This window comes from Micropterus dolomieu, linkage group LG06, assembly GCF_021292245.1.
Source record: "Micropterus dolomieu isolate WLL.071019.BEF.003 ecotype Adirondacks linkage group LG06, ASM2129224v1, whole genome shotgun sequence".
Lineage (NCBI taxonomy): Eukaryota > Metazoa > Chordata > Actinopteri > Centrarchiformes > Centrarchidae > Micropterus > Micropterus dolomieu.
Genome location: NC_060155.1, coordinates 14,516,756 through 14,539,948, shown reverse-complemented (window position 1 = coordinate 14,539,948; position 23,193 = coordinate 14,516,756). Strand labels below are relative to the sequence as shown.

Below are 23,193 nucleotides of genomic sequence, written 5' to 3'. Positions count from 1 at the left end.
ATTATACATTTCAAATATATAATTATTTGAAATTAAAATGCATGTCAAATGGAAACTCTTTCTGTTGTGGGCCAGTAAAGCTCTTTGAGAGTGTGTATATTATACAGGGCTACACAAATAAACTTGACTTAACAACCAAATTTAAATTGATCAGTCTTCCATCTCTTGAAACTCCGAAAGGGATTCCAGCATTAAGGCTGAGAAACACTGATCTACATAACTATACATTAAGTAGCTAATGAGAAGTGTGGAAGCATGAAATGTTGGTATTGCACAGCTAAAATAGGCCTCACAATGAAATTATGTTGAGGCCTAGTATGTTCAGACACACTATCTTTTTACATTCTCAAAAGCATGATTATATAATTTCTTCAGCTCACTATATCTTGCATGCTCATTATAATTTACTAAGCTCTATGTTTTTTGATTTGGAGTTACCACTACCACAATCTATTCTCCAACAACCTCTGACCCACAATAAATTGCCTGAATAATGAATTCTCAGCTACTGCATGAGTTCATACAAGTGCAACAATCAGAAAGGAAAAATATAACCAAAGGAGTAACAAAAAGCCAAAATATAGAAGGTGCTGTGAAATTGATTAATGGGGTTCTCATACTGCATTATGCAATATCTTGTGTAAGCCGGCCCTCATCCATTATTTCTATAATATCAGGATTACATGAGCCATTTTAATAAGGTCTTTGAATCCATTTACAGTTTTATAATCTCTGTGACTCTACTACAAGTTCATCCCTCTTAATGTCAGTCTGAGTGTATGCCAAACTGAAATCATTCTAAATAAAATAAAGTAATTTCCTGCATGCTTTACTGAACAGCACAACAAGCACAGTTCAAAATTCCCAAATTTCCTGTGTCAAAACACACCTCTGAGTCAATACAAAGTTTTTGGGGGTTGTTCTACTATGACACTCTCAATGTAACCAAAACCATCTAACGCATTTATTATTTAGTACCTGTAATTACAAGATCCATACCGAGCTTCCAGTTATCATCAATACTAACTACATGAGTGATGAAATCATAACTACCAAATTAAACATGGCTATCAAAACGGTTACATGCTGATAGTTAACTCTCTTTGGGAGACATCTACTGTATTTCTGCTCTGCATAAGAACATTATTTGAACAACTGAGTGGTTGAGCAGCAGAAAATGTATCTTAATTTTTTTTTATTGTTTAAGGCATTTTAAAAGCTAAACTTCAAAAAAAAAAAATTCACAGGTTCCAGCTTTGCAATTGAGAATGTTTACTGGTTTTCTATGTCTTCTATGATAGTAAACTGAATATATTTGGGGTTTGGACTGTTGGACGGACAAAACAAGCACTTTAAATTAATAACTTAGACTTTGGGGATTGTGATGGGCATTTGTCTCTGTTTTTCAATGTTTTATTGACTAAACGATTACTCGATTAATATTAATCAATTAATTAATTAATAAATTAAATTAAATAATCGGCAGATGAATGGAACAATTATTGTTAGTTGAAGCCTTGCATTCATTTATTTAATGTAACAACACATATCAGTGTTCTCACCTGTGGGTGGAAAAACGTAGACACTTCGCTTAGCTAAAACTTAGCGTAGGTCTTTTGTTTCACTGTCAGTTTGTGAAACATTTATGTAAGTAGTATTTTACATACATTAACTATGATTGTTGTCTTACCACGATACCTTGTTTTACCCTTCCTACTTTATTTATTGACAGAGTGGAACCGCTTTGGAGACTTTTCAAAGATGTGTGAGCAAGCAATGATTTGAGGGCCAACGTGATACCTCATGCTGAGTGTCTCTTTTGTTCTTGTTTGTGCTGTTTTAGAATGGTGTGATGCAGGCTATAAATGAGAGTCTATCAGCATGTACATTACCAGCCCTGGTTCAACATGCTTATCGCGTGGGCAGCCCTACTAGCAGCCTGAGCTACAGCCTTCCACTACAGGTCTTACAGCCCAGGTAAGTAACCTGTTTTCCCTCGCTGAACCATTTCACAATGCAAATGCACAAACATGAAACTTTCAGTGGATTATTTCTAAATGAAAAGTGTGCTTGGCTGAGTCTATCAATTAAAGAACAAGGCAACACTTACTTCAGAGCCAACACACCCAAACACTAAAGATGATGTCTTTCCTTATCCCCCTTAAGGCCCCACTTTTCTCTGGATGTCAGGACTCGAGCTCCTGAGGGCCTGTTGTTCTTTGCTGCTACAAGAGGAGGGCGCTCTCATCTAGCTTTATACATATCCAAAGGCAGGATCAGACTGTCTGTAGGCAAACAGAAGGAGATCTTCAACAGGGAGAAGTACAATGATGGAAAATGGCACTCGGTCAGTGGACTGATATCCTAATCGCATGCATTTTGAGACGATAGCATGAATCGCTTAATCCACATGAGAGAGCAAATCTAAATACATTTTTATTCCTAACGTATTTAGTGAATATGTTGGCTGCAGGTCATATTCAGTTTGGAGAAGAAGAAATTTCGACTGGTCGTTGATGGTATCAGAGCCCAGGATGGTCAGCTGACAAATGCTGAGTTGACATCTATGCAGCAGTTTGTGTCACCTGTGTACCTGGGCAGTGCCCCAGAGTCACTCCACAAAGAGCTGAAGGTAATGTGAAACGTACTCAGGGGTCGGTCCACAAATCCATATAAGCACACACAAACAATTCATTAACAAATTGTAATGTAAATATATATGCATATTTTACATTTTGTTTTGTTTTTAACTTTTAGACAAAGGCCCTTCCAAAACAAAGTGTGTCCGGGTGTATCCGCAATTTTAAAATGAACGGAGCGCCAATGTCAAATCCAACCATGAACCATGGCGCTGGCCCCTGCTTCGAGGGACAGACACAAAGAGGGGCTTATTTTTCAGGGAATGGAGCACATGTCCTTATCAGTGAGTATATCTCTCTGATAGCAATCTGGTAATACAACAGAAGCATTTCTAATGACCATAATGATCTCTATAAGCTTCTGCCGGTAGGAATTGCAGCCACAACCACAGAATTCTCCTCCTCATAAACATGTCAATGGCACAAAATGCTTAGAAATAAAAACATGTAGCTGTATAGACATATCAGAAAAGGTGCTAGTTATCAAAGAAGAGGGATGTAGGTGATTGAATGTGAATTTTAAAACTATTGATTTCTCACAGGAATATTGTTGTGATTTCAGTAATGGCTTATTTTACAGGTTTAGCGCTTTCTTAATATTTTCCCATCAATCCTGAAAAGGACTATCTCTTTATGTACAATTAAAATGTGATACTAATTATAATGATTTGAGAGAGTGAGAAAAAAAGGAGAGCACAATTGGGGATGTTATGAGCAGTTATGAATATCCCCAACATGTTCTTGAAAACTCCATTTAGGAGATTCATTTGACTCAGGTAAATATGAATGTAATTTTGAAATATTTATTGTGCATTTTTGTTGAATGTTCCGTGTGCTGGTAAGGTACAACCACACAGGAAGTCCTATTCTATATTTTTGCATGTTCAACTTACCTGCCCTGAATAAACAGTGCCTAAGTTACACACTACATATTAATTGGAATTGATTAATTAAGGAACAATGTCTCGCATTTTCTCTATATTTAGTACCAAATTAGACAGTCCTTTCAAAGACGCTTCCTAGAAATCAGTTGCACGTCAGTTTCTTTAAAGAAACTATGAGATCCGTAAGAAAGAGTCTTATTGATATATTCATTTCATGGCTGTCTCCTCATTTTTTCATACTTCACAGTCTAAATTATGATATCCAGGATAAAGCCAGTGATGACAACCATGATAGTATGTGCTGTCTGTATTTCAGACAACTCCTTTGTTGTGGGCTCCAGCTTTGAGCTGCTGTTTAATATTCGTCCACGGAGTCTGACCGGACTCCTGCTACATGTCAGTGATTCCAGCAGGAGCCAATATAGGCCTGCGACCGGCCACCATCTCAGTGTCTACTTGCTCAGAGGAGAGGTGAGATCTGATCACACATTAGTTATTTTTAGTCTGGCTAGATACCCCTAAAACTAAAATGTTTAGTTTGGGGAAAACAAAGCCTTAGCTGAACTGAGTCTGGATTAAAAAAACCTCATCTCTTACTTACTATACATAAAATGCTGTGTGCTACTGTTGGACTCCATTTGATTGTTCTGGGGACTTAAACATAACAGGACATATCCCAAATTTAATCTAGACAGAAAAGGTTCTGTACATAAAGTGTGTTCCCCGTACACGTGATGATTAAAAGCATTGTGTTTGGACATGCTCCCATTTACAGGTAGTGGCGCACGTGAAAAATGGAAAAGGGGAATTCATGGTGTCGGTGAAGCCAAAAGCTTCTTTATGTGATGGAATGTTTCATAAAATTTCAGGTACAATGCACACAGTCACTTCATTAAAGACGACATCATTCAAGACAAACTAAAACTGCTTTTAGAACCCATTAGAACAGTAATTGTCTTTTGCATTAAGTCACTGTCCATGTGTCTCTTAGTAATCAAGAGGAAAAATGTTGTGCAACTGCACGTGGACACAATAGACAATTACAAGATTGGACCATCGTCTGCCACTACAACTTTGACCAAAGACTCCTTGTACGTGGGTGGCATTCCTGGTGAGTATTAATTTGTTATTCTGAAAGTTAATCTACTAAATTTGGTTTAAATTAATTTTATTCAAACATATCAATATAAATATGAAAATATCAGAGCAATATAACATATTAATAAGGTATGATAATGTAAAGAAAAGGTCATAACGCAGGTTTATTGTGTGGGTCCCCTTGATAAGTACCAAACAACTATCATGTAGTCTTTAGGCAAGCCCCAAACTATTAAGTATAACTACAAATAAATATAAATGACTCTTAAAACATAAAATACTGTAAAGTGCAAAATGAAATGATTTTATAAATGAGCAAATCAGGATTTCTTTACATTTTTTCATGATCACTTTGCAAGAGTTTACAAAATGAGAAGGATTTGAATCCCCATCCGCCTGTGTTGGTTAAGATACAGTTAGCTAATAATATCAAATACATTTGTAAAAACTAACCTGGAACAATGTAATCTCTTACCAGTTCACCACATTTACCTTTCTGCTGCAGAGATATCAACGCAAAAGCTGCTCCCTGTCACATCGTCCTTCGTGGGATGCATCCAGGACATGAGGATCAACAGCGACGCGGTCTCTTTTGACAGGCTGCCTGGTGTGTTTGGTCCAGTCAACCTCAGAGAGTGTCCAGGCTGAGCGGCCGCGTCTCCCTGCATCATCTTTCAACAAATCCTTGGGACCATGTCCACCATCAACCATGTGCAATCTGTTACCAAGACAGAGAATGTGTCTGTGTGTAGGAATGTATATAGATTATGAGGAGTGTGTTTCAGTGTGTGTGCGCCTGTGAGTCTGTGTATTTGAGTGTGTGTGTGTATGTGTGTGTAAAAATAGATTAAGAGATGGGCAGCAGCTTACCGTTTCATAATATTTGCTGCTCGGGTAAACATTTCTGTATTTATTTTGTGATAAAATCATGTATCATGGCACCAATTCACAAATGCATATACTAACAGTTGTTTTACAGTCTGATGCGTTGGTCCATTCATTTTCTGTTGACAATCAAATGCTTCTGAATATGCTTGTGATTGGTCAGGGCTGCAGTATGAGCAACCCAGCACTTTAAGAAACCAAATGATGCCTTTTGTGATGGTGCTGTAATGGAGATCAACATTATTGGTTGATTGTTTTTCCTTGTGTGTTTGTTGGACTCTAAAGTGTATACTACAATAATTACGTTTACACCCATGGTGCTCAATTCAGTGACAGTTCAGGGGCTGCCTAGCTATTTTATAATCATATCCACATGCCAGCATGTAGATTTCTGCATTTTAACTGGTTCAAGAGACATGGAGTATCACACAGCCCACGAAATCGCATGTATTTTTCCCATATTGTATTACTGTTCTGAATTTATTTTTCATTTTGCATTCCTTTGTCATGCATGAGGACGTTCTGTGTGTCTGTTAATGTCAGTCACACCAGAATACAGCATGTACTGAAGTTTGTTGAGCATTGTCTATGAGTTGAAAAACCAATATAGATACCATAAGCATAAGTCTCACAATTCTGGTCAGTCACGTTTGGGACCATTTAACCCACATTACTATAAAGTTGAGTAGTAGTAACATAACAAAAAACAAAATGGATTTTATGTATTCAACTCCCCAGCAAGAGTTTACTGACCTGCTTTGTAAATTTGTGGAAAAAAATATGCATGATGATTGGACAATATTTTACATGCATTCCTGTCTAGTGACCACTAATTTTTAAACCCTTTTGTAATCTGTATTGAAAAACAACTTCTGACTTGTGATCATGGTTAAACACATAATTATATGTATTGAGACATGCATTTTTTCATCTGGGATTAATTGTTGAATTATACTCAGCAAAATGTGTATACTTTTGATTGTTAGATTAGACAAATATAATTAGATTTCTTTTTGAATAGATCTCATGTTTAATATTGGCAAGAGGAAATTGTGATTAACATCTACTGTGTTGGAATACACTACATAATGTAGAGATCTCCATATGCCTATATTTTGGGAGTAGGGTGATTCACTTTGAACTAGATAAGATAAGATAAAGTGTAGTTCAGTAATTACACATCTAAGAAGGTTTTTCATCTTTGCTATCACACCTTTTATGGCCCTTAGGGAATTATGATATTCTTAGAATATGACTAAGAGCAAAGCAGCTATCAATAACGTCACTGAAGTCATAGTATTGTTTCTGGAAATATGGGGATTTTTAAAGGTCTGAGGAGAAATGTAGCTGAATATTGTATTTTTTAAGCATAATCTTTAAATTTGACAATTTTAGATTTAATATCTAAAATAATTTTTAAATAAAAGTTAAGATAAAACATAAGAATTTAGCATTTCTCCACCAGAATTGTACACTTGTGTGGAGAAGGCTTTGACCCAGCATTTAGACATGCTGCATCCATGTATCATTTGGAAGCTAGAATTTTCCAAAAATATAATTGAACCAGTTTATTATATGTGACAAATTTACTATTTCAGAACTTTTTTAATTTAGTGAAGGGAATAGATTTAGACTCGTGACCTCATTATTAACAAAATTACACCTGTGGAGTAACATTACACACCTGCTGGATCCTGCTGGACCATAGCTGGAGCCTCCTTGATCAGATATATCTTTCCAACTTGGTCTTGAGGCGCTTTAGCGGTGGAGCAGAAAATACCACGCCCACTTTAATGCTGCCTTTACGGGCTTTGTGAAGTAATGAGTGAAGGTTGCACAGTTGTTTAAACAGGTGCTGCACCAAATCCTGTAACCCCTTAAGTTACACTCTGCAACCTAATTAGGTACTTTGTCACATTTTCAAAAACAGTGACGCCTCTATAGTATAAGACAGTGTCAAACATTTTTGATATAAAGTTATAGATCACAGAATTTAGTGTAAATCCGATATGCCACTTTATCCTATGAAATATCTTTTTATTTAGTAGGACAGAATATGACAAAATATAAACCATAACAAAATATACTCCTTAAAGACAATATCAAACTACATCATAAAACATATTAACAGCTCTGCCACTGATTGATTCCCGCTTTTCTAATTTTAAAAGCCTCAACTCGATGATTATTGCTTTGTTTGGACTGTCGTATTAATATATCCGATAGCACTGAAAGGCAGCACATTTCCTGTCTGCACGGGGACACAAACCACCGGTCAGGCGGCAGAATACGGAACAGAGATACGACTGCTGGGTAGCATACACACTAATGTGTTTTGTGGTTAGTTGTTTAACCTTATTCGCTTATTTCTCTCCTCGTGTGACAATATAAATATGACTGCGTTTGCCCAAAACTGCGCCACTGGCTGAGACTGTTCTGCTTGGAAGTAAACTAACGAGACGTGCCTACGTCCCCTCCCTCCTTCTCGTCCGCGTTCAGCTCCTCACCTCCGGTATCGGGTATCTCAATGGCGGACCCGCCAGAACCAGCACCGGGAAGCGTGGAGGAGGAGAAGACAGCCCGTATTAACGACGCAGAACTGGCACTGAAAGGAATCAATATGCTTCTCAACAATGGATTCAGGGAGAGCGACGAGCTCTTCAGAGCATACAGGTCTGTCTATCTCAGAGACAATAAGCAATATTTCTGTTTCTATTCTGACGCCTGGGGAATATTTCATTTGGTAAATGTTATGACAAGTGTGGCAGATGTTTTTTAAACTACTGAGGTCAACCAGCATGATAAGACGCCACTATGGCATTCATTTCCCTCAGGACTTGTGCTCTGTGCTTAGCTTGTAAAACAAAACCCAACATCCTTGTGTAGTGTCACCCAAGATGTGACTTGTGACCTGACACTGAAACAGCCTTTGTTAATAATACAATAATATTGCTCTTAATGTGTGGTTATGTCTGTTAAACATAACGTTGCAAAACGTTACAATTCACAGAAGACATGTTTAACAGGATAGCATTCCTGTCTTCGCAGTAACTGGCTCTGTTACTTCGAACAGGTTTGAGTTTGATCTGTCATCTTGGCCAACTAGTTTTATTCACATCACAACCACATAGGCGTGTTTTGCAAAGCCAAGTGGCATTTATTGGATGTAATTCAGTGTCCAATTGTAAAAGTTAGAATAAATTTAGAAATGATCCTCTAACCCATTGGTTCCCATCCTGACTGGATACAGACAATTAACAGGATAGGAAATAGCTACACATTCTATGCTATGCTAAATATTTATTTTTCACACATAACCCTGATTTCCCCACTTTTTGTGTCAATTACTAGGTAAGTAAAAAAAAAACCCCACACTTATTAAGTCCTATTCAAATGACGTGGGGTTTGGTTGGCCTTGTTATAAGCAAGCTGTTATGGGTCACAACAACTAGACATTGCTTTGTTTAAAGGGGTCACAAGCTAAAAAGGCTGATGTAAGAGCAACAACAATTTTAGACTAACTAACAAACTAACACTATGAACGTTGTCCACTCGCTGCTCGGTTGCAGGATTTGGTAATATCCTTCAGTTGTGCTGTGCTGTTATTGTAAAAGACAGATAATTTCAAGGATCGGTTTCTCTTTCAACTTGAGTGTTGATGCCACAGAAGGGCAACCCCTATGTGTCCTGACCCCTGGTGAAAGCTTAAATGTCACCTTCCACTAATTGCGTTTAGCACTAGGTGTCATCCTGTTTTGATTGCATTACGGCCTGCAGGGCATTTGCCTTGGTTTTAAACTGACAAAATTAAAAAAATTAGACAGGCTGTCAGTGCCTCCATACCAGATACAGGGTATGTGGTATCTTTGTGTCTGCTTAAATTAAATTCAAATAGCACGACACAATTTGACCCTGTCAACCATAAACACCTAGAGGACATTATGCAACATCTGAAATCCTCTTCCTGCTGCCTTGATATTACATGGCCTCAGATGTTCTACAAACTGTCAACATATTTCTTCTGTAAGGTTTCTTTCTACAGGCCCTGAAAACTGTAGTCATCAAGTCAGTCTAAAAAAAGAACAATCTTGACGCATCATGAGCAATAATAGGCCCATAGAAAACCTCCCGTTTTTAAGTAAAATCATTGAAACACCTATTTTTCAACAGATTAACAGCTTCTTGGCACTAAACAACTCTGATGTCAGGATTTCAACCACACCGCAGCACTGAGACGGCTCTTGTTAAGGTCTTCAATGACATCCGTTTAAACACCGACAGTGGCAACAAAGAGTCCACGGCGTAGTCGTAAGCACTAGTGTGTTTGTTCCAAACTGCCAAAAGCCAGTTGGCAGTGGGCTTTCTGTGTTCCACTTTGTTGAGTTTCATCACCACTGTTTTGAGTTAAGCCACTGCTGTTGGTGTAGGCTACTATAAACAACGGTGACTGAAACTGAATGGATCATGTTTGAGTTGGAGCTGATTACTGACTTTTATTGAAATTACTAAAATGCGGAAATGAGAGAAGCCGGAAATGCGTAGGAAGAAATGCAATGGTGCAATCCGACCAATACAGTTCTTGCGGTCTGCGTCGCTGCAATGTATATATCACATTTTGGGGAGGTGCGCGTGAGGCTATGCATAGGCTGCAGCACAGACTTCTGCGTACCTACGGCGTAGATTTGAGGCAGAAATATATATTGGCCATTATTATTATTTGACATGGTTGACTACAACATAATAGACCAACTGTAAAACTGGGTTGGACTTTCTGGCCAAGTATCACACAGGTTTGAATCCTACTTAAAGGGCAGGGACCACATTGTTTCTATAGGTAATCACACATCAGAGCTGACATAAATGACCTGTGGAGTTCCCCAAGGCTTCATTCTGGGGCCTCTTGTGTTTTAACATCTACATGCTCCCACTGGCTCAAATTAAGAAAAACAAAATTATATGTTACCATATTATTATTGTAACATTATGCAGATGACACACACATTTACATAACCATTTTACCATGGGACTATAATCCCATACAAGTGCTGAAGTACATTAAATAAATCGACAATTGGATGTGCTAGAATTTTCTTCAATTAAGCAAAGATAAAACTGAAGTAATTGTTTTTGGAGCCAAGGAAGAAAGATTAAAAGTCATTTCTCAGATTCAAATGGCAATGTTCAAAACCACAAACCAAGCAAGAAATCTTTGTGTAGTCATGGACACAGACCTGACTTTCTACCACCACCTGGAGATGATTACAAAGTCATGCTACTATCACACTGTAATGGTGTCTTTACAGGACTCCCAGACTTTCTGGACTCCTCACTGAGACCAAAAAGGTGGATCACATAACTCAGTTTCTGAGGTCTTTCGAATGGCTTTCTGTTTGTCAAAGATTTTAAAATATTGCTGTTGGTTTATAAAGCACTGAGTGGTTTAGGGCTAATATAAATTTGGAATCTTCTGCTACACTATGAACCATCCAGACCTCTCAGGTCATCTGGGTCAAGTCTAGGGCTGCAGCTAACGATGATTTTAGTATTCGAAGCTTCTGTAGATTATTTCAATGATTCATCGATGCGCCGTTTAAGAAGTACTTTTGCTTGTGCACATTTTAGCTGAGAACTGCAGCTTACTTTGGCTAGCCTTCAACTCAACAATCAGTCATGATTTCAGTTAAATGCTATAGTTGCTGTTACTGTTACCTTGTCTGTGGTCCGCTGGCAGAACACCGGGGCTTTTTGTTCAGCTGCCGTTGGGCTGTTGCTGAGGCGACATAAGTTTCGTTTTACGTTGGAGGGACGGTAACATTACAGAGTTGATTTCTTTAGCTTGAAATAATCCCATACTTTGGACACTTTCTTTTTTGTCCCTCGCTGTTTTCGCTCTCTTCCCCCACTTTGCAAACAGCTCCATCATATTCATGTCGTGTTCACAGCGTAAACACGATGTGTGAAATACTGTGCTGTACAGTTACAGGTGCTGGTCGTATAATTAGAATATCATCAAAAAGTTGATTTTATTTCAGTAATTCAATTCAAAAAGTGAAACTTGTATAATGTATGCAGTCATTCCACACAGACTGATTATATTTCAAGTGTTCATTCCTTTTAATTTTGATGATTAACTGACAACTAATGAAAACCCCAAAATCAATATCTCAGAAAATTTGAATATTGTGAAAAGGTTCAATATTGAAGACACCTGGTGCCACACTCTAATCAGCTAATTAACGCCTGCAAAAGGCCTTTAAATGGTCTCTCAGTCTAGTTCTGTAGGCTACACAATCATGGGGAACACTGCTGACTTGACAGCTTTCCAAAAGACGACCACTGACACCTTGCACAAGGAGGGCAAGACACAAAAGGTCATTGCTAAAGAGGTTGGCTGTTCACAGAGCTCTGTGTCAAAGCACATTAATAGAGAGGCGAAGGGAAGGATGTGGTAGAAAAAAGTGTACAAGCAATAGGGAGAACCGCACCCTGGAGAGGATTGTGAAACAAAACCCATTCAAAAATGTCAAGGAGATTGACAAAGAGTGGACTGCAGCTGGAGTCAGTGCTTCAAGAACCACCACGCACAAACGTATGCAAGACATGGGTTTCAGCTGTCGCATTCCTTGTGTCAAGCCACTCTTGAACAAGACACAGCTTCACAAGCGTCTCGCCTGGGCTAAAGACAAAAAGGACTGGACTGCTGCTGAGTGGTCCAAAGTTATGTTCTCTGATGAAAGTAAATTTTGCATTTCCTTTGTGTGTCCACTCCTTGTGAAGCTCCCCCACACATTTGAATGGCCTTTTCCTGACAATCCTCTCCAGGCTACGGTCATCCCTGCTGCTTGTGCACCTTTTTCTTCCACACTTTTCCCTTCCATTTAACTTCCTATTAATGTGCCTTGATACAGCACTTTGAGAACATCCAACTTCTTTTGCAATTACCTTTTGAGGCTTTCCCTCCTTGTGGAGGGTGTCAATGATGGTTTTCTGCACAACTGTCAGATCAGCAGTCTTCCCCATGATTGTGAATTCCACTGAACCAGACTGAGAGACCAATTAAAGGCTCAGGAACCCTTTGCAGGTGTTTTGGATTAATTAGCTGATTAGAGTGTGACACTTTGAGCCTACAATACTGAACCATTTCACAATATTCTAATTTTCTGAGATTTTGAATTTGGGGTTTTCATAAGCTGTAAGCCATAATCATCAAAATTATATCAAATATCTCTTGAAATATCTCACTTTGCATGTAATGAGAATATATTAGTTTCACCTTTTAAGTTGAATTACTGAAATAAACGAACTTTTGCACAATATGCTAATTTTTAAAGTTTTACCTGTAAGTATTGAGTGCTGTACATGCTCATACTTTTCATGTTCATACTTTTCAGTTGGCCAACATTTCTAAAAAAAATTTTTTTTGTATTGGTCTTAAGTAATATTCTAATTTTCGGAGATACTGAATTTGGAATTTTCATTAGTTGTCAGTTTTAATCATCACAATTAAATGAAATAAACATTTGAAATATATCAATCTGTGTAATGAATGAATATAATATCCAAGTTTCACTTTTTGAATGGAATTACTGAAATAAATAAACTTTTTGATGATATTCTAATTATATGACCAGCACCTGTACATAGATTAAACAAAGCATCGATACAAATAATTTGTGTCCAAGCATTTTATGAATCGATTTTATCGATGAATCGTTTCAGCCCTAGTCAAGTCTCCCTTCTATCCCCAGAGTCAAAACTAAACATGGAGAAGCAGCCTTGAGCTTTTATACACCTATATCTGGAACAAACTCCATAAACTGCAGGTCTGCTGCAACTCTTATGTAAAGCACTTTAAACTGCTTTGTTATTGAAATGTGCTATAAAAATAAACTTGTCTTGACTTGCCTAGCCAAAAAGATGGAGAGAAGTGAAAGGCACATACACAGCAATCTATTCACACAGCATTTCTCTCACTGACATGCCACCTGTTCTTTATCTTCTGTTTCAGGAACCACAGTCCTTTAATGAGTTTTGGGGCCAGTTTTGTGAGTTTTCTGGTGAGTCAAGAAGCTACATCCTTTTGCTGACAAAGATTATTGTAAAGTTCCCTTTAATAAGCACTTCTGTTTCCTAATGAGGTTAAAAGAATTTCCTTTGTGTTCCGGTCTTTCACAAAAACAGAGGGGTGACTGACTAATTATGGTTTTCATTGAATGATATATTTATAATCAAATCATAAGAGTACGGTGCAAGTTCAAAATAAAATATATAAGGGAGTCTTGAGAGTACATTGTTTAACTTGGAAACAGTAGGTAACAAAATGTTTTTTACTCCTATCCACATATTCGCTTCTCTTGGAGCTTTTTACCAGTAGATGAAATACACTTATTATTTTGGACAAATATACCTTTTTTAAATTAAAAATAATTAGACCTAATAACAAGTCAATCATCTCCTCTTGACTGATATGTGGTGCCAGTTGATCTACTTTACTCCCTGCAGCAGGTGGTGAGATCTAATAGTTATTTAACAAACCTTTATTTACTTTACTTTATGACTCAGAATTCTTGCTGCTACCTTCAGTGTCGTTCCGTTAATCTGAAGACTAGGGAGGACTGGTGAGATTGAAATGTCAGGGATAAAGGGAGCAAATAAAGAATGATGTACACATAAGGGTCACAACATAACCAGATTGTATTGTGATATTTCATCATTTATCTTTGGATAGTCCCTTTAAACATGACAAGACTTGCTGGGGGACTTGCTTGGCTCAAAACACAAAACAAGACTACATAACCTGTTTAAGTTGGCCATGCAAAGAGAAACTCTCAAGAAATTAAATAAAAGATAAAACAAATGTTAGTGAAGGCAGTAACTGGGGTTCTTCACCGATGAATGCTTCATCACATTGGAGGTACTTCCTCCCTTGCACGAAATACACTGCAGGTGTTACATTTTGCTGTGTCGTTAACGTTTTTAGTGAACCTTTGCCAAACTGAGATTTGAGCTTTTGCTGCAGTCCATCATGGCCCAGGAATGGAAACAGAGTTACTCTTTTCTCACAGGTTGACGTACTACGTAACAAATGATGTAACATTAGGTCCACGGAGCAGGTCCTGGCAGACCTCATGCTCACTGCAGTTCAAACAGGATTGCGACTGAAGTATGCAAAACGAACCAATAAGCAGAATAATGCATCCGAGGTTCTTGGAAAATTTGGTTCAAACCCTGATAATTATAGACTTTCAAAGAGTTTAATTATAATGAATGAACAAACTGATCAATTTAGAGCTATTATAACTTTTATAATTCAATTTGCCAGTTAACAATTTTATGTTCTTATTCTGTCTGTAAATGAATTGAATTTTAAAGTTGTTTTTTTAGTATTGGCAAAATTAATTTGAACTTTGTTATTCATTTACAAATGTGTCCGCCCATCACGTTCCACCTCACAATACATTTGCTTCCTGCTTTAACATTTACAGTCTCCATTTTGTGATCACTTCAGTTTGAAGACTCCTCTTTAATTAGAAATGTTTGATCAGTGTGCCACCTAGAAATTAAATGAAGCTTTTTTTTTGTGGCAGAGCCAAACTGTGTTTGGTTTTCTGCAGGTGGCTTCATGTCGAAATGTGTTTTGTTTTCCTGCTTTCTGGACTCCAGGGTTCAGTCCAGGATTTTTTTTTTTTTATAGATGTTTAAGACCTGTGTATCACAAACATTCATTTAGGAATAGCTGTACTTAAATAACAGGGTTACTTATGTGGCTGCCTTTTTGTAGAATGCCATTATGACGTTTGAAGAGGAGAAAATGCAGATGGCCTTTGAGGACCTGAAAGCTACAGAGAGACTGTGTGAGAGTGAAAACACTGGAGTCATTGAAACCATTAAAAACAAGATCAAGAGGAGTGTGAGTAACTTCACTTAATTTAAACACTGAATGTAATTGAGCCAGGTGAACAAATGCAATTTGACTGAAAAGGAGCATTTTATATTGGACCATATTGTCCAGGTTTTTTGTTTGTTAGCTTGCCTACTTGTCACATCAGTTTATAAGTGTGGGGGTGTTTGTGTGGGCAGATGGACTCTCAGAGGTCAGGAGTGGCTGCAGTAGACCGACTCCAAAGGCAGATTATCATTGCAGACTGCCAGGTTTACCTGGCAGTGCTGTCTTTCATCAAACAAGAGCTGTCAGGTAAGGGAACTTTTAGTACTTGTTGGATAACTATGGAGACTGTACGTTCATTGTTGTGAAATGAAAATAATGAACTTTGAAGTTATTTAATCTGAGTTTTGCTTTTTGAAATGCCACTAAACTTGAAAGCATGTTTTACTGACCTCATCTTCTATCCACTGACAGGATACATCAAAGGAGGCTGGATCCTCCGTAAAGCCTGGAAGATGTACAACAAATGTTACGGCGACATCACACACCTGCAGGAGGGCAGCAGAAGGAGAGCCTCTGAACAACAAGCAGTGCCACCTTCATCTCTGTCTTCCTCCTCTGACCCGTCCGACCACAGCCGCTCCTCTTCATCCGGGGCGAGCCCATCCTGGAGACTGGACGGCATCAGCCCAGAGGCTCTGGATCGGCTAAAAGGTTCAGTCAGCTTTGGTTATGGCCTCTTCCACCTTTGCATCTCGATGGTGCCACCGCACCTACTGAAGATTGTCAACCTGCTGGGCTTCCCCGGTGACCGTCTTCAAGGCCTGTCTGCCCTCAAGTATGCCAGTGAAAGTAAGGACATGAAGGCCCCCTTAGCTACGTGAGTACGTGAGTGAGTAAGTTTGTGTATCTGTATTGTGGCTATCACTGAAATGTGACATAACTAATAATTCAATAGTAAACAAAAGCATTATATCTAGAGGAAAGAAAGGAGATCATCTTTGTGAGATGAAGTACTATCTTGTGTTGGTTTGGCTACCATGAATCATGTCATAAGAGGAGCCAGACCCATTTGGGATTTTTAAGACTGATACCGATTTTGATATGAGGATTGTAAAATCCGATATATCCGCCTATATTCTCTATTTTTTTTCCTTTTCAGAAACGCATAACATAAACAAAGATTATCCCTAACATTTGCTTTGTAGTTATGAGACTTGACACAATGCAGTTTAAAAACTATGCAACGTCAACATGACTGAAGGATCTGTCTTCCCTTTCTTTTTTTTCTGAATTGTTATTTATTGGCTGTTAGAAATAATTTTACTGATTTATCTGCAACTTATTCATATTGGTCGATAATATTGGCACACCGATTTATCAGTCGGGCTCTAGCCATAAGTGAAAATTAATTATCCTAAATTACCAGGATATTCATCACTAACTCATTGTATAATGGTTAATCAGTTTTCAGCCATATGGGATATTTAACAAATACAAAATCAACAAAACAGAACATGAAAATCCTGTAAACAGCTTTAATAACAGACTGATGTCAGGCCCTGCTGCATAAATATCATGCCATCTTATGAATTCCTTCTATTTCCTAAAATAGGTTGGCTTCAGTGTCTGTAATTATTGCATTTTTGACATTTGGTCATGTCTAACAAGATACTTATTCTGTATTTGTTAAATATGGTTAAAACTCACTTCATCAACCAATGAATTGAAAAAAACGGTGTGCCAGATGTTGTCATCTTCATAATTGGAAAATGACATTTTTTTTGCTGTACAGTATATCCTCACTCATTACAGTCTCTGCTTCCCTTGCAGCTTAGCCCTCTTGTGGTACCACACAGTAGTGCAGCCCTTCTTTGCTCTGGACGGCACAGACACACAGGCAGGCCTGATAGAAGCTAAATCCATTCTCCAACAAAGGGAGGCTATCTACCCAAACTCCTCCCTCTTCATGTTTTTCAAAGGCAGAGTTCAACGCCTTGAGGTAAATACATATTAAGAATAAACCTTATTATCTACTACTATGTGCGTGGCCTAGTCTCCTGACTTGAGGAAAGCTCAATAATTTCTCAGACTGTAACTCACACCACAAAGTTCCCCTTTCTAGTGCCAGATCAGTAGTGCCTTGACGTCCTTCCGTGATGCATTAGACCTGGCCTCTGACCAGAGGGAGATTCAGCATGTGTGTTTATATGAAATAGGTACTATTTTCCCTCTCAGATTTCAAACCACCTTGCTCAGCACTGGTCTGCGTCATAATTTCTGATTGTCGAACATTTTAGGTTGGTGCAGCATGATCGAACTCAACTACAGCGAAGCCTACAGGGCCTTTGAGCGACTGAAGACTGAGTCTCGCTGGTCCCAGTGCTACTACGCCTATTTAACTGGAGGTTGTAACAGTACAAATGAATAAGGCTTTAAGGGCATTTTTTGTTAGTTTGGTATTTGGCTCCTAATCCATGTTATATTATATTGTGTTGTGCAGTGTGCCAAGGAGCCACGGGTGATCTGGAGGGAGCTGTTACTGTGTTCAAGGATGTTCAAAGACTTTTCAAACGCAAGAATAATCAGATAGAGTTGTTCTCCATGAAGAGGGTGAGTATATATATTCAGCTGATTTTCTATTACAACATTTTAGTGCAAACCACACTGAAAATGAGTGATGTATGTGTGCACGCATTTTATTAGGCTGAGAAGCTAAGGAGCCCCAGTCTTTCGAAAGAACTCTGCATCCTGTCTGTGATTGAGATTCTTTATCTGTGGAAAGCTCTGCCCAACAGCTCCACTGCCACGCTGCAGACAATGACACAAGGTACCAGATTGTAAAATGTTTAAATCGCCAAACTACAGTTTTTGTTTTATTTACCTGGCTCGTTTGTTGTTGTCGGTGTTGGAATCTGAGTATGGTTCGTCCTATGATTTCTCCATTACAAAACCAGTTGGAAAAACTGCATTGTTTTTTTTTTTGTTTGTTTGTAATTTAAATCCCAAAATTAAAAAATCCGAAACATAGTTCTTCTGTTTTAAAACCAAAATGAAAAATCTATTTTTTTGTTTTGAATGTGTGATATTTGCCATAGCTAACAGCAATCTCCAAACTGCATTTGAGCTGGGTGTAAACCTATAACTCAGACTGTATTTTTTACTTGTAGGCTGTATGCAAGTTCAAAACAATCGACCGACAACGTGAACATTTTGACGATTTATTGACACAGGCATCGACACAGTCACCTACATTGAGATTCTTTAGTCCTTGTTTTAAACTAATTGGCAGGTTGAAGCCCCTGAGGGAAAATGATGTAGAAACTAGATTCAAAAGAATATATATTACAGTAATTTCTGAGGAATTTTTTACTTCCTCATCATACAACTCCTGAGGTCACCGTCTTAACCACAGCCTTGTGCAGGGGATATTCCAAACTCCAGTTAATCCAATAATGTTTTTTACACCAAAGCCGGCATGTTGCTGTTAAGGATTTTATTTTGTGGGTCTAAATGATGCAAGGTAGAAGTAGCCTGTAGTATATCTAGAATATTGGGGTGTGGGTGTGGGTGTGGATGGGTGTGTATATTATACTGTATTGATTTGTTGACACCAAAATTAACCCAGCAAACTGTACCTAAAAAGACAGACAGATTTAATGTGATCGAAGTGAACCTCGCCACAAAGCATCTGCCTCACATGCGGGAATGCTAGAAACTGGAACACCGTAAATGGGGTGATGATGGCGCAATGGATAAGAAGCCTTTGGTGTGAGAGACCAGGGTTCAATCCCCCACTGTGACCCATCCACCATTGTGTCCTTGAGCAAGATACTTAACCCCTAGTTGCTCCAGAGGCGTGCGACCTCTGACATATATAGCAATTGTAAGTTGCTTTGGATAAAAGCGTCAGCCAAATGAGTAAATGTAAATGATCACACAAACAAAACAAAAACAATGCATTTTTTTTTTCTTCATTTTTGAAATAGAAAAATGTAAGCACAAACCTTACACAGATTACTGGGCGTCACTTAACTATAATTTTGTTTTTTCAGTCCTGCAGGGGATTGATGATGCCTCGTGTACAGGCCTGAAAAATCTGCTTCTTGGTGCCATAAGTAAATGTCTCCATAATACCAAAGATGCCATTCAGGTACATGTCTAATTAATAATGTATATAATGCTTGAAATGTGAGAGAGTGAAAAATACACTGCACTCAACTGTAGTTACAGGATTGTTGTAGTAAACAGTATGCCCCCCCACCCCAAACACCAACCACCTTTTTTGCAGTATTTCCATCTGGCTGCAAGGGATGAGGTGGGTCGCCTGAGCAACTCTTATGTGCAGCCGTACTCCTGCTATGAACTGGGCTGTGTGCTGCTTAACAACCCAGAGGCAAGTTTTGTGTGTGTGTGGGTGTGTGTGTGTCTTACAGAGAGAGAGTGATGAAGTCTATATATAATTGCTTTTTTTTCCAGTCTGCAGGAAAGGGCAGAATGCTCATGCTTCAAGCCAAGGTACAGTAGGTTTCTTTATTGCATGGCATTTGAGCTTCATGGTTCCTAAAGATTTGTACTCTATTGGTTTTCATTTGCTTATGGGCTGTTCATAAACTTTAAATAGTTGGTAGCAAGTTATAGGACTAGTTCTCATCTAATAAGCTTATTAGTTTACCCCTGACAAAACATGGTGACAATGTCAAATATTACCAATGGTATTTAGCAATAAGTAGATTGTTTGAATTTTGTCTTAGTTTTTGATAAAGGTCTAATAATTTTTTTTTTTAGGATGTGCATGCTCTGACAGATCAATACACTCACTGCCTGATCAGGTGATAGTATATCCAATAAAGGAGCAGCCATCCCCTTGAGAGGGTACAGGAGTTACGGGGGTTGATGGTGTCACACTAGCTGTATGTAGATTGGGTTTGTGTGGTCTGAAAAACTGCCTCCATGCCTGTAGAGGCTCGTCTTCCTCTGCTCAGCCACCAGATCATGAGGAGGTGAGCAAGAAAAGAGCAGCAGCGGAGCGTGCAGCCTACCCCACCTTATTATCTTGTTATTAATTTGTCATTTTCGTGCTTCTACTACCTTCTTCACAGCTCTATGTGACCCCGTTTCGTTCCGTCAACTTCAGGCATCATTTCCCACGAGGAGCATTTCAGAATCAGGGCGTTTTGCCTGCCTCACTTCGATATGTTTAGATTTTGTTGATTTGGTAACCAGTGTTTGCATTTTGTGCTTCTACTATGTTTAATGAGTTCCTTTTGTGTCCGTTTTAACCGTGTTTATTGTTGTTTTACGATCGGGAGTCTCCAGTGTTTTATTTTGAAAATTGACTGGATTCTCTCTGCCGTTCTGTATCTGACTTCCTGCCTGGTTCGATCTGCTCTGTGCTGCTTGACGCGGCTAGCAGCGAAAATAGACCTGCTACCTATTCACTTATTCTCTGCGGAGCGGAACGGAGAGCCGCTTCTGAGACGCGCTGCGGCCGCAACTGGTGGACTCACGAGCATTGACTTTAATGGCCGCGATTAAAGTGATGTTTGGTAGGCCTATGTGTAATATCTTTGTTTATATTTGGAAAACGGGCTGTAGCCTAATTAACATGACTTCCTGCCAACTTGGATATAAAATGAAGACAATTTTGCAATTATCCTTATGACTCTGCATTATTTTACTTGCTGTGTAGGCCTACCAACCAATCCACTCTTTTTTACCTGTTAAAATACCTTTTAAATGGCCAATACAACTCATGAAATTTCAGCATTTCACCTGCCAGAAAATGATTGAAGCCTTTTGTTATTGACTGAAAGGTTATTTCTGCCCTGAAATTAGTTGATTTCATTCAGAAGAGTTATTTGACAGATTATAGCTCACCTAGTACTTTTTACCTCTTAAAATAAGTCTACCTTTAAAAGGCCAATACAACCCATAAAATGCAGTAGGCTATTTCACTTGCCAGAAAGTGATTGAAGAGACTGGGCAATACAGCTCCAGCAGACGGCAATCAGTCTTCGGCACCCGGCAACCGCGGCGCAGCCGTAACGCGCCGTAGACTGAGTCAGTGGATTTTAGGGGTAACAGGTGGCGGCGCTAGTTGGCAGGGACAAGCACAGGCGACATTCATGTTCTCCAGTGAGTGCTTGGCTGAAGTTATGCCAGGTTCCTGTCACCATGTCTTTGTGGAGCGATCAGTAAGCTGGGCTTCCTTTGTTATGCTGCCCTCATGCATGGAGAATGTTTTCCTGTTGGTTTACATACTGTGTATTTGCATTGTCTGTGTCATGAAGTAGTAGTAGAAGTGTCTGAACACCTTTTTGTAGAACACAAATTGCGATTTGCATTGCCTGTGGGTGCAGCCTCACCCACCTGAATGGCGTTGGAGATGTCTGATGCAGCGGCATTGGCTTTGTATAGTGGATGGACAGCTGACATTGACGGAGCACCTATCTCTCTCTGCTGTTGCTGGAACGGCCAACTCTGCATGCCTGGGCAGATGCAGTGATGTCTGACAGGAGCACAGGGCTGTCTGCTACTTTAATGGGTATGCTGCTACATGATTGGGCAGCGAGTGCATTGATCGGTCCGAGTGGGATGACTGCAAAGCTTGTTAGTGGGCAGAACACAAACAAAATAAAATGTCTATATTAAATTAATATGTATATATTTAAAGTTTGAATATTGTCTTTTTTCATGGACTATGCAGGAGGACTATGCTGGCTATGACTTTGAGAACAGGCTCCATGTTCGTATCCATTCAGCTCTTGCCTCTATAAGGGCTGAAGGCCAGCCTTGACACTTTATCTCCTCAGAAAGAACTGGAAATGTCTTTAAAAAAGCCACAATACCACTCTGGGCACTAATGTTACGTTGTTTGGTTTGTTTCAATTAATTTATTTTTATATTCTGAGCCAATGCATCATTTTAATGTGTGCAATATAAGTAATTGTTTTATGGGAACAGTTAAGATGCATTTTTCTTATCTGCTACCTTATTTCACAAAGTTATGAAGTGGAGTTTTATTGTGTAATTCCAAAACTAGATGCCAGTTAAATCAGACACATTTTTAATCAGTCATTACTTCCACAGAGGGACAATTTTTCTACTGACTTGCAGATAAATCAGGTCAAGTAGAGTAATGGAAAGTCAAGAATTAACTGACAAAGCAATTCAAATGAGTGACTCAGCCTCTGACTTTAAGAAGCCGATATTTTTACCATCTCAGTGTTAGTTGTTTACTTTGACATTTGTGCTGTAAAAGGCTTTGCTAATCCAAAGGCATGAGTACTCAAATTTTCCCCCCGCTTTTTTAAGCAGATTGTTTTTATTAGTGTAAATGTGTTGCACACAAGTTTTAATAGACGTGCCAACATCATGTTGTGCCACTTTTGAGTGGCCTGTTCTACTCTTGACTGTAAACTGGTTCTCCTTTATATTGTTTGTTTTAAGATAATAAAATGAATATCGTAAAATGGAATGTTTTTTCATCCATTACACTAGCCCAGGTGAGTAGGACACCAAGGTGTACACGACAGATGCATGAGATTCATATAATAATATATAACAACATGATCTTTAACAGCTAAGAAATAACATTGTGTTAACTCTTAAGCATTCCAACAGTTTAAAAGAAATACACAGGTACTCACAGATGAGCAGCAGGGAATATTGACTGCATTAATCTACCCTCAATGACAAATGCAATGGACAAAATATTAGAAGACACCTCAGTATAACTGCACCACAAAGTACTTCCTCCAAAATGATCAAATGAAGTAACAAAATGAACATTATAACC

The 23,193-nt window shown here is 38.6% G+C and overlaps 2 protein-coding genes across 4 annotated transcripts in view; both read left to right on the top strand.

Moving 5' to 3' along the window:
• Positions 1 to 6,427, top strand: part of LOC123972762 (laminin subunit alpha-3-like) — a 59,598-nt gene extending 53,171 nt beyond the window's left edge. Inside the window, exons 70-77 of one of the 2 annotated variants that reach the window (XM_046052410.1) lie at positions 1,844 to 1,977; positions 2,167 to 2,347; positions 2,474 to 2,632; positions 2,758 to 2,923; positions 3,840 to 3,994; positions 4,299 to 4,392; positions 4,515 to 4,634; positions 5,127 to 6,427. In XM_046052410.1, coding sequence (XP_045908366.1) covers positions 1,844 to 1,977; positions 2,167 to 2,347; positions 2,474 to 2,632; positions 2,758 to 2,923; positions 3,840 to 3,994; positions 4,299 to 4,392; positions 4,515 to 4,634; positions 5,127 to 5,269 — 1,152 coding nt within the window. In that variant the 3' untranslated portion in view covers positions 5,270 to 6,427. The remainder of the gene's footprint in view (positions 1 to 1,843; positions 1,978 to 2,166; positions 2,348 to 2,473; positions 2,633 to 2,757; positions 2,924 to 3,839; positions 3,995 to 4,298; positions 4,393 to 4,514; positions 4,635 to 5,126) is intronic. The other variant, XM_046052411.1, reaches the window with a different exon arrangement.
• A 1,307-nt stretch (positions 6,428 to 7,734) lies between these two features.
• Positions 7,735 to 22,867, top strand: LOC123972763 (tetratricopeptide repeat protein 39C-like). Of its 2 annotated transcripts, none has more exons than XM_046052413.1 (15): positions 7,735 to 7,846; positions 8,006 to 8,179; positions 13,515 to 13,563; positions 15,288 to 15,416; positions 15,587 to 15,701; positions 15,867 to 16,272; positions 17,226 to 17,394; positions 17,518 to 17,611; positions 17,693 to 17,800; positions 17,896 to 18,005; positions 18,099 to 18,222; positions 19,448 to 19,545; positions 19,684 to 19,788; positions 19,872 to 19,910; positions 22,102 to 22,867. In XM_046052413.1, exons 2-15 carry the CDS (start codon positions 8,034 to 8,036, stop codon positions 22,189 to 22,191), a joined length of 1,782 nt encoding a protein of 593 aa, XP_045908369.1. In that variant the 5' UTR covers positions 7,735 to 7,846; positions 8,006 to 8,033; the 3' UTR covers positions 22,192 to 22,867. The 2 variants fall into 2 exon arrangements, with proteins under 2 accessions (XP_045908369.1, XP_045908370.1); XM_046052414.1 differs by having other exon boundaries at positions 7,782 to 7,819.
• Positions 22,868 to 23,193: the final 326 nt, after the last annotated feature.